The 12,225-nt window shown below is 32.9% G+C and overlaps 1 protein-coding gene across 5 annotated transcripts; it reads left to right on the plus strand.

Annotated features, from left to right (window-relative positions):
• The first annotated feature begins 1,033 nt into the window (after positions 1–1,033).
• On the plus strand, positions 1,034–9,895 carry LOC145789344 (uncharacterized). 5 transcript variants are annotated; one of them, XM_082897852.1, is made up of 13 exons: positions 1,034–1,500; positions 2,367–2,663; positions 2,792–2,850; positions 2,948–3,046; positions 3,144–3,212; positions 3,809–3,911; positions 4,001–4,095; positions 4,690–4,792; positions 4,891–4,962; positions 5,341–5,405; positions 6,047–6,635; positions 7,777–8,090; positions 9,162–9,895. In XM_082897852.1, the coding sequence occupies exons 1-13, from the start codon at positions 1,213–1,215 to the stop codon at positions 9,262–9,264; spliced, it is 2,256 nt and encodes a 751-aa protein (XP_082753978.1). In that variant the 5' UTR covers positions 1,034–1,212; the 3' UTR covers positions 9,265–9,895. The 5 variants fall into 5 exon arrangements, with proteins under 5 accessions (XP_082753978.1, XP_082753982.1, XP_082753980.1 ...); XM_082897856.1 differs by having other exon boundaries at positions 5,368–5,405; XM_082897854.1 differs by having other exon boundaries at positions 4,010–4,095.
• Positions 9,896–12,225: the final 2,330 nt, after the last annotated feature.

Genomic DNA, 12,225 nt, shown 5'->3' on the forward strand with positions numbered 1-12,225 from the left:
CGCTATATTTATAAGTAAATAATCCTTTCAAAAATTAATCCAAGTTTTTCTCAGATCAGAAATTAATTCAAGTTAAAATTAATTTTTTTGCAATCCAACTAAAAAGCCATGGAACACCCAAAATAAAATTTTAACTAGAATGATATGAATCTCGTGTAAAACTCACACTCAAAAACTGACTTGTAAGGGGAGAATGTTTAAGAGCTTAGGTCTCGTTTTCGTTTGGAAAGTGTTTATTTTAGTTTAAGTTAAAAAGTTATTTAAAGATTAATAAATTATTAAAAAAAGTTAAATATTCTTTTTTTCTAAAATAAAAAAATATCATAAGTGTATCAATTTTTTTACCTCATATTTTAGCCCAAAAAAAATCAAAAAATTGCAAAAATAAAAAATTCACAAACGAGGTCTTATATGCACGAGTGATAATTCGGTAGTCCGGAAATACGGTCACGTGGTGTTTCATGGTAGTATAATTGGTAGAAAAGGTGGAATATTAATTATTTGTATTATGGTAGTATAATTAGTAGAAAAGGTGGAATATTGATTATTTGTATTGGATAATTGAAGAATATAAAGAAATATAATAAATGATGATTGGTAAAGGAATATAGATACGTGATACTTTAGGACTATTATATAATTTTCCTATATGGACATTGGCAAAGCCTATGTTAACCAATTTGAGATTGTAACAGAAATTAAAAATCCCATCCAAAAGAATTATTTGGTTTCTTTGCATTCTAAATTCAAATCTCCAAACAAAATTTTAAGAATTTTAAAATTAAATTGAAACAGATCAAATAAATTCTCACAAATCCTAATTTAAAGAAAATATATCAAAATCAAATTAATTTAAGGATAATTAATAAACAAAAAAATCAATAAGTATGCAATGTAAAAAAATGTTTTCACCAACTCCTCCCCCAATTTTTAAACTATTAATCAATTGACCTATCTTCTAAAATAAAACCCTCGTATTAATCAATTGACCTATCTTCTAAAATAAAACCCTCGTGAATGTGAAGGCAAACTAGTGACACTAGGCTATGAGGACTGCTGTGCAAGGAAAAGAATAAGAAGAGGAAAGAACAAGGTCAGGAGAGAATAAAGGCAAGGTTTGAACAAGGAAAAAAAAGAAGAAAAGGAAAGAATAAGCGAGGGAGAGAAGAAGGCAGGGTTTGAACATACCTGTTAGGAGCCTATAATCTAAATATGGAATATATTAACAAAGTGAATGAACTGCATTCTCGGAGATTCCAAGATTTAGAAGAGCAAAGAAGACCCCATAAGAGAATCAAAAAAAAGAAGACCCTATACGAAGAAGATACAGAGAGAAAGAAAGAGGATTCAGGGAATCATAGGGTAGGTTTCTTTGGGTTTCTTTGGGTTTCTTTGAGTTTCTCTCTCTTCACTGCAAAGACAGAAATGGGTGAATCGCCAACTTGTCTTGTTCGATCCTTCTCTCAACCTGCTGGCACTACTTCCACCGAACCCGAAGAGGTTTGTCCAAAAAACACAATCTTCTTCATTTTCACAGAAAACCCTAGTGGGTTTTGATTTTTCTGACATGGGATTGCTATTTCTTTGTCGTTGTTTTAATATTATTTTGACAATACTTGATTTGTTACTGTTCTCAGTATTTGGTTTTTCATTTGAGTTCTTGATTTGTCCCTTTTGCTAGTTATAGTTTCTTCTTCTTCTTCTTCTTCTTCTTCTTGTGCTCCTTTCTTTACTAATAACTGCAATCATCAACCAATTGCACGGGAATTTCATGTAATGCTTAGTCGATGTTGTTACAGCAAATTACACCCGTAGTCTTGTAGTTTGTTTCTTGTGTCAATTTCATTCTTATAGATAGTTCTAATTTGATCAATTCTACCCTTGAATTCTTCACATTTTGTGTCAGTTTAGTGTAATTGATAATGCCCATTTAGAAATTGAACTGAAATCAAAGGGCAAAATAGTCTATTTCAAAGTGATTGATGGATTAAAATGATTAATTCACTTTTTAAATGTACCATTTTCTCTTTGATTTTTGTCTAATTTCTTAGCAGATGTTTATCAATTGAACTAAATTTACACAATGTGAAAGGTTAAGAGGCAAAATTAATACAATGGGAACTACAATGACTAAATTGACTAAAGAGTCAAATTATAGACACAACTGGTATAATTTGCCCATGTTTTATTAGAATCACAAAATAATAGGGTACCTTGTTAAAATGTTTCTATCACGTGTTCTTGAAGTAGATTATATTTGGAGTTGGGTATGTATGTCTTTGCAATTCTATTTAAAATATATTAGTGGATACATGTGTAAGCTTTGATGATTTTACTAAGAAACACTTGAAAGAATCTCATTACAGGGAGATCCTTATTGTGCCCTGACAACATCAATCTCATTTCGGAGGTTCATGTTGGAATCATTGGCGTGTGAAAAACGGTCGTGTTTCTCTAACAATCAGTACTTGGAAGAAGCTAAGAAATCTTCTAAGCCAGGTTTAGTTGCCCAGAGGAAAGCTTATTTCGAAGCCCTTTACAACAGAAATGGTGCTAAGAAACCTGCAGCATTGCTTGAGGAGCAAAATGCAGCGTGTAATGAACCAAATGTTATGGAAGAGACATCCAGAGACAGCTCAAATCCTCCACGAATTCCAACTACGGTGCTTACTTTACTTCCTTGCCTTCACCTCATTCACCTTGTTTGCTGCTTTGTGCATGTGCAATAGCGTGCTAGTGCACACTGTAACACATAGCTGAGATAACGTTTTTGGTTTTTGGTAAACTGCAGGCATCAGCAAATGGGTTATCAGTGCATTCTTCAACAGCTCCTCAAGAAGAAAGAAGAAGGTTGTTTGTTTGCTTAACCCTTTAAAATTGTGCCATTTTTCTACGTGTATGTATATTCGTCTTCTTTCACTAAAATGTTTAATTTCATGGTTTACAGAAGTAAACCAGTGGATGATTGCTCAGTTCAAAAACTGCAGGCATCAGCAAATGGGTTATCAGTGCATTCTTCAACAGCTCCTCAAGAAGAAAGAAGAAGGTTGTTTGTTTGCTTAACCCTTTAAAATTGTGCCATTTTTCTACGTGTATGTATATTCGTCTTCTTTCACTAAAATGTTTAATTTCATGGTTTACAGAAGTAAACCAGTGGATGATTGCTCAGTTTCTAGAAGGAGGATAGCAGATGGGAAATCACATGGGATAGAGTAAGATCTTAGTTTGTCTATGTTGTGGATTGTAGAGTTTTGATTAGATGCTCATATCACTATCTACTGAGTGTAAAGATTTTGTATTGCATACTAGGAACAATAGCTCCAAGAAAGTTCCAAAAGTCCTGCTAGTATTGTGTTTCTGGCACAAGGTATTGATAAGACGTGGATGCAACCTAAAAAAAGTAATAATAATAGTAATAATAAAAAAGTACTCCCAGTTTAGCGCCCATAGGATTGGGGTCTAGGAGGCATAGATTGGATACAAGCCTAACTTTGGCATTATTTGCACAAAGTGGTTACTCTCATGGTTGAACCCACAAACTATCTATCCAAAATGAAGTAGCTTCCCTTGCACTTTCTGTTATGCTGCCTTCTGTTTGTTACTACTCATGCCTAATTTATTTCATATTAAATACATATGTCAATACCATCCTTGCCAGTTATACCATTACAGTTTATAGGAACCAATTTTGCAATTCAAGTATCACTCTTCCTCATCACATGTGAGAAAACCTAAACAAAATTTCGTGCAACACAATTACTCTAACGATGTTACGCAATAATTCTAAATTTTATTTAACACTATGCAGCCATTTGAAGACCTCAGGTGTATCTGGACCCAAAGCACGACGTCCCACAGTACCCTCCCCTTTTAGCTTGAGGTGTGAAGATAGAGCGGCAAAACGTAAAGAGGCAAGTCCAGATCCATTCACTCCATGTATATCTGCAGTTTTACTCATTTATTGTTATGCTAATGTTTTTTGCTATCTTTTTATCATTAGCTGTTTCAGTTCTTTCAAAAGCTAGAAGAGAAGACAAATGCCAAGATCTTAGTTTCTGGAAGGAGGATAGCAGATGGGAAATCACATGGGATAGAGTAAGATCTTAATTTGCCTATGTTGTGGATTGTAGAGTTCTCATTAGATGCTCATATCGCTATCTACTGAGTGTAGAGATTTTGTATTGCATACTAGGAACAATAGCTCCAAGAAAGTTCCAAAAGTCTTGCTAGTATTGTGTTTCTGGCACAAGGGATAGATAAGGCGTGGATGCAAACTAAAAAATGTAATAATAATAATAATAATAAAGTACTCCCAGTTTAGCGCCCATAGGATTGGGGTCTATTAGGGGTAGATTGGATACAAACCTAACCTTTGGCATTATTTACACAAAGTGGCTACTCTTATGGTTGAACCCACAAACTATCTTTCCAAAATGAAGTAGCATCTCTTACACTTTCTGTAATGCTGCCTTCTGTTTGTTACTATTCATACCTAATTTATTTCATATTAAATACATATTTCAATACCATCCATGCCAGTGATACCATTACAGTTTATAGGAACCAATTTTGCAATTCAAGTATCACTTTTCCTCAGCACATGTGAGAAAACCTAGACAAAATTTCGTGCAACACAATTACTCTAACAATGTTATGCAAGAATTCTAAATTTTATTTAACACTATGCAGCCATTTGAAGACTTCAGGTGTATCTGGACCCAAAGCACGACCTCCCACAGTACCCTCCTCTTTTAGCTTGAGGTGTGAAGAAAGAGCGGCAAAACGTAAAGAGGCAAGTCCAGATCCATTCACTCCATATATATTTGCAGTTTTACTCATTTATTGTTATGCTGATGTTTTTTACTGTCTTTTTATCATTTGCTGTTTCAGTTCTTTCAAAAGCTAGAAGAGAAGACAAATGCCAAGGAGGCAAATAAAGTGTATCTCCAAGCAAAAAATAAGGTCATCTCTCGACCTATATTTTAACGGTGATTGGATTAATTGGTTGAATTTTTTTTTCTTCTTTTTTGACACAAGCAATGCAAATGAAATGCATACCTCTCACAGACCTGAAGAACTAACAAGAGCAAGTGCCTAAATGTCTTGGTCCGGTTTCTAAGTAATTCATGGACGAAATAATTGAGAAACACAAATAGCCTCAGTTGATCTGAAGTTGTTGGGTTCAATAATTCATGAGAAATGTTTAACAGAATTTGAACCCCTTGGGTGTCATAGGGGTTCAATTTCTGTTAAACATTTCTCATGAATTCTTAAAACTATTTGCTTTTCTCTTGTACCTTCCCTGCCAGCACTGAACCTGTTAATGTAAATTCTTTGTAGCAGATCTCACTGACACAGCCTATGCAGGTTAAGATGAAGTTAGTTAACCTGGGACATGCTCAGAGGTAGAATCTCATGACATTCCGTCTTGTTATTTCGATTTTTGGTTCTGTTATTTTTCTTTCTATCATCGAATTTACAAGTACTTGGTTATTCATAAACTTTCTGGATATTCACTAACAAAAAAATCCTGGATATTCTGCTTGTCTTGTTAATTGATGTTCTGGTCTTTTAGATTGAATCTTAGATGGGTTCAGTCATTTGGGTTCAGTTAATTGATATTTGTTTTTCTCTTTTGTTGGTTCTTGGAGGCTGAAGCCAGAAAAAGACTAAACTATTTTAATTTTTTCCTCCTTCATTTTGTAATAATTTGTGCCTTGTTTACTGTTAATATTAGTCTGTTTTCTTCTTCAAATATGAGATTTTGGAAATTGAGAAGATTCAGTGAATTAGATGCTTGGCATTACCCTGGTTTTTGTAATAATTTGTGCCTTGTTTACTGTTAATATTAGTCTGTTTTCTTCTTCAAATATGAGATTTTGGAAATTGAGAAGATTCAGTGAATTAGATGCTTGGCATTACCCTGGATTTGTACTAGGGCCTTCTTTAAGTCTAACAGGAGTTTTGAGTTTTTGACCTTCAGTTTGTAATTTTCCACATACTGCTTTAATCACTTTATTTACCATGTTCTTTATTGATTGTGCAGCGAAGAAACAAGGATGAAAATTGGCAATGGAGTGCAAACGGGGTGGGAAAGGCGCCGTGAAAAACTGAAGCTGCAGGAAACTTGCTACTTTGAGTGGCAGAATTTGATAGCAGAAGCTTCTAGAAAGGGATTTGTTGGTGAGGAAGAGAAGCAGTGGGACTCCTATGAGATCTTGGATGAACAGCTCGAGCAAGAATGGTTGGAGAGTGTTGAACAAAGTAGAAAAATGGCAAGACCGAAAGGTAGCAAGAGAGCACCCAATTCTCTTGAGCAAAGGAGGAAAATTTCAGAGGCCATTTCTGCCAAATGGGCTGAAACTTGCTACTTTGAGTGGCAGAATTTGATAGCAGAAGCTTCTAGAAAGGGATTTGTTGGTGAGGAAGAGAAGCAGTGGGACTCCTATGAGATCTTGGATGAACAGCTCGAGCAGGAATGGTTGGAGAGTGTTGAACAAAGTAGAAAAATGGCAAGACCGAAAGGTAGCAAGAGAGCACCCAATTCTCTTGAGCAAAGGAGGAAAATTTCAGAGGCCATTTCTGCCAAATGGGCTGATCCTGCAAGGGCATATGTTGCATTTTCTGCTGAGAATGTATGCTGTTTATTTGGCCTAGTCCATCTTGTTTGCTTTTCATCAAGTGATCATTTAATTCACTTTGTCTAACCCTCCAAATGCGGAAAACATTTTCTGCTGATTTTTGGTGTTTGGTACAACAGGAAATGGAAAATGTTTTCCATGGTCAACGAAAAATAAAATTATTTGGGTAGAAAATATTTTCCACCACCATCACCACTAAAACCACCACGCCACGGCCACCACCACCACTAATTGCATAAGTTTGAAGAATGTAATGAAACATAGAAAAATGTTCTCTATGGAACATTTTCTGGAAAAAAAGGTTTCCGTGGAGAATATTTTCTGCTGAAACAAGCGAAGCATAAATGTTCTGAAAAAGGGGTGGTAGCCTAATCCTATCTAGCTCTGGGTTTTGCTGCCATTCCTAAATGGATGACTAACTTATTACTAGTACTAGCCATGCATATGCCCCTTAGACTACATTAGCACGAAAACGGTGTGCAAACAGCTAATTGATGGGTATTTGAATTGAATCCAAGTACACAGAAAAAAGTAGAATATTTGATGGACGAACGAGGGATCCTTTTGAGTGTGTTATAATAAGAAAAGCCTTATATCTTGAAATTAATTCATGAAGTTGATGATAAAAATCTATAACATATTATTGGAGCTTAACATTCCAAGATATCGATTTGTAGATGTTTCAACCTACTTTGTTTTTTGTCTTGTGATACACCATTGAATGTCCAATGAATAAATCCTTATACCCTCCGTTTTTTGATTTAAGACTTGAACTTCTATGCTACTTTTTACATAGAATTTCTCCAACTTCTTTTTTTTTTTTTTTTTTGCCCTCTCTTTTATCCTGTGTGTAAGTTCCCAACATCTACTGATTATTTGTGGAGAGAGAAGTATCAAACGATTGGTAAGTTGGACTGAATATAAGTTTTCCCTTTTGGGCCCAAGGCTCACTTGTGATTTGTGGTGATAATCTGTATATTTCATTGCAAAGTATCAGAAGAAAGATAGTAATATTTGTCCCACTATAATTGAGATAGTCATTATAAGTTAATAAACCCTTTTGACTTTTTTTTATATATCACATTAAATTTGCCAAAACATGGTTTGTTAAGCAAGTTTTATCTTTTCCCACTAGGCATACCGTGACAGGGTTTGCACTGCCCTTTATAAATATCATGGCACACCAGTTGGAGCAGAAAGGAAGCGAAAGAGAAGGCCAAGTAGTGAGAGACAACCCAGAACACAGAATCCCACAAAGAAGAAAGCTAATGACACTGATAATTCCACAGGGAATGTGACTGAAAGCCAAAAGCGTCGTACTAGGTTAAGAAGTAATATGCCCTTATTTAAGGATCCTTTGGCAAGTTCCAAACTAGAGATGATAAAGAACATTAGAGCAGAGAGAGCAGCTGCTGAAAATAAGAAGTCTGAAGCCATTGAACGAGCAAAGTAAGTGCCAATTCTTCTTCAATTATATTGTATTATATATTTAACAAGGAATTAAGAGAATATGGAAGCAATCCACTGCTTGTTTGGTGCAGCTTTTGGGGACTACTTATCAATTATTTTATTTTATTTTGGGAATCTATGTGAGAGTTTGGTATAGCTTCTACTTACAACTAAGAGGACCTCCAGTCTTTGATCTTTTTTTCATCGAATTTGAATGAAAATTTGATTAAAACCTTAGTGATTGTTTGGCATGTGCTAAAATAGCACATGCTATTTTAGCACATTATCCTATTTAGGTCACAATTATCATATTGAAGTCACATCATCTCTCTACCACATTACTTCAAACCCAACTCATATTTCACGTTTGTACGTAAAAGGTCAAAAAATATACTAATCTAGCACTTCCCAAACAACCGCTAATCTGACACAGAACACTATCATCCTTTCTCTTTTTTCATTTTTCATTTTTCATTTTTTGGTCAAATATTTTTGAAAATTTTCGATCTTCTCCTAAAACCTTGTTTTAACCATTTTTGGTGAAAGAAAATCATCTCCAATCCTTACTCTTTTCAAAATTTCATCAAATTTGAGTGAAAATATGACTGTTGGGAATTTGGTGAAAGATTTGGTTCGTCATTGATTTGTGAAAAAATAGCCTCTCACTTGAGATTTGATGAAGAAGTTGGAGCACACTTTTAACCATTATGTAAGATGCTCTAACAAGCCAAAAATATCTTAAATAAATTGAAAAAGCTGATTGTTGAGAAACTAAGGAAGGATGCATTTAATTTCTACTTTATGATTATTATCTTTTAGCTTATAAGAAATTGTACCAAACAAGCCTGACTCACTAACAATCGGTGGCTGGCTGAGTTATTGTTTGTACCTGTACATCTGTCACTACACATCATATGCAGAAGTGCAGAAGTCAGAAATGAATTGCAAACCACCACCCCCCCCCCCCCCCCCGCCCTCTCTCAGTTGACGTCGAGTCCCCGTTGATATGTTAGGCTGGTTTAGCTATGATTTATCTGAGGATTCTATTCATAGATTTATAACATTTTGCAGGTTATTGAAAGCTGAAGCTGAAAAGGCTGCAAAGGCTCTTGAGGCAGCTGCAACAAGGAGCCCTCTCGCTCAAGCTTCCTCATTGAAACTAGGAATCTCGTAGCCAAAGCAATTCAATCCATAGAAATTGGACAGATTGATTCTCATGGGAATGGTAGACACCCTTCAATCGCCTTAGCAGAACTGGTCAACCAGGCTGAGAGAAAATAATCCAAGTATTCAAGGTCTGAGCCAAACAGATCACGGAGAAATCAATCATTGTGTTTGGTTCCTATTTTCTAATTCATTGTTTTGAAAATTTTGGAGTTTTTGTTTGGTTATTTTGAAAACTAACATGGGAGTATTTTTTGATGTGACAATTTTTTTAAAAAAAAAAATTTATTTCTCTCCTTAAATTGTAGGGAAACTTGAATATGCAATAATGCATTTTTTTTAAAACCAAGCAAAGATTCTTTTTCAAAATAGAGTTTTAGGCATCTTTGCAGTTATTGCTGTAGTTATTGCTGGTTGGAAGGATGATATATTAGTGTAGTTATTGCTGTAATGCATCTTTGCAGTTACAATTGAATTAGGCACATCCATGTCATTGTAGACCTATATAATTTTATTTTATTTATTCTGGTTTTGTATACAATTTTATTGTATCATGTTTGAGTTACGGAAATAATGGCCTTGCAAAAAAACTCATTTTAGATTATATAATTTTATTCAAAATCTGACACAATTCTCTCTAATGACGTTTTGATACATTTGGTGGGTGAGTTTGGATTTGTTAAAGTTGAAAATCTTAATAATACATTGTCAATTTGAACGGTTTAGATGTTATTTGATCATATGATTACTTGTATATGATTAACTTAATTTTTTGCATTAGCTTGTCACATGAGATAAGCGGTTTAAATCACTAATATAGACATCCCGATTGGTCTTACAATGCACCAATTTCACAGGATCATCAATTTTAGCAAATCTAAATTCTTGGTTGATTTACTTCATATGACAAAGTTGTGTATAATTTTGTGACCAAATTACGTGAACTTAAATTTTTTTCTAATGTAATATTTGATTTATTTGAATGAATGTGGAATCGAATGATAATTCTATTAGATTGTTTATTTTCACGTTTGAATCACTAACTTTTATTTTTTACTTTTTAAAGGCATTCATCCAATAGCAAATGAAAAGTTATTATTTCATGAGGTAACAAGGAATGAGCATTTTTTTTTATTACACTTTCATTTTAAGAAACCAAAAAAAAAAAACATTTTTTTATATATATAACCCACAAATATCACAGAAAATACTTAATTTTTAAGAAAATATTACTCTTAAATGTGTGTCTGGTTAGGCTTGGCCGAACAAAATTTCCACCATTGTTAAGGCACGAGAGTCGTTGTTATTAAAGTTGATTGGGCAATATTTTCTTCCACCACTTGCATTATTCTTTGAAATCGCGCCAAATTTATGCATGTTTTTGTTAGTCTTACTAGAATCTATAACTTGTTTGCTTAGAAATATAAGTGTCTATATTTTTTCACCACAACGTACATTTTATATCATTAATTTTATAATAATGTGAGTTATTACATATCAATTATTAATTTATTTAAAAATTAATATATGAGACTCAATTCCTGTCCCTATATGAATATAATTAATTTCTTTTCGTGTGTGTATATTAACTTACATATCTTATTATATATGTACATGTGTGCTTATATATATATATATATATGACAAAAAAATTTATTCAAATTTTGACTTTTCTAATGATAAAATTTTGATTTCGTCCATACTATGTAAGAAGGATTACTTGAAATATAAGAAACACTTATCAATGTTTTAATGGATTAAGGATTAAAGTTACCTGATATGTAAGAGACACTTATTAATACTTTAATGGATTAATGTCATTCTTAGTCATCAAAAGTAGGGGTGAATTCAAAATTCAAATGTTATTCTTATTAATACTTTAATGGATTAATGTTTTAATGGATTAAGGATCAAAGCTACCTGAGCACTTTCCACATCATTAGAGCTATATTAGAACTTTCAAATATTATTTTTTTAAATATATTAATAATTACTTTACAAGGGATAATTTTGAAAATTTTTAAATTTAAAATTTTGACTTTCAAAGTGGACATACATTTTGGGACAACAAAAAATGTAATAATGGACCAATAAAATAGGATGGAGAGAGTATCATCGGAAGAGTCAAAATTTGAATAAATTTTTTTTATCATATATACAAGTATCCTTGTACATATACAATAAGATAAGTAAATTATATATATACACACGCGCAAAAAAAAAAAAATATATATATATATATATATATAAGGGTTAATTACAAAAAAACTTCAAAATTTCCTGCATTTTTCACTTTAAATTGCAAAACAATTTTTTGTTACTTTACACAGACAAAGATGAACAGAAGAAGCACGTTGAGACACAAATGAAAATCTGAACTTTAACTTGTCTAAATTGAAATACTGGGTTTCAAAACAAAAAATACGTAAAACCTTAGATTTTTTTTTTTTTTTTGGAAATTAATTCATTTTTTTTTAGGTGTTCAAGATTTGGGCCTAGTTTGGGTAAAAGACCAACAAATTTGGGCCGGAATAGGTTTCAAAGACAAAAAACTATATGCCTTACTTTTTCGTCTTTCTCATAATTTTTAAAATTGAAAATTTAAGATTTATTTAATCCTCTTAAAAATAAGATTTATCTGAAAGAAGTGATTTCATGAAAGAGGATTGATTATATATATATATTTCCTTTGGATTTTTTTTGAAAAAAATATTTATATATGATTTTTTTTAGGTTAAACATATTGTTTTGGAAAATATATTTTGGCCTACTACTCATTTATTTGTATTAAAAAATAATTTCAAGTAAGAATATCGAATTTTGTTATAGCTACAATTGGGAGGACAAAACTCAAATCTCCACATTATCAGTGGGCATCTTCAACTAATTGATGTGTCATCAATGTACTGATTTAATAAATCTCACCTTTGATGTCTTATAACAAATACATTAGTAACACAAATAATCTAAA

This window comes from Camellia sinensis, chromosome 12 (assembly GCF_055761805.1).
Source record: "Camellia sinensis isolate YWXY chromosome 12, ASM5576180v1, whole genome shotgun sequence".
Lineage (NCBI taxonomy): Eukaryota > Viridiplantae > Streptophyta > Magnoliopsida > Ericales > Theaceae > Camellia > Camellia sinensis.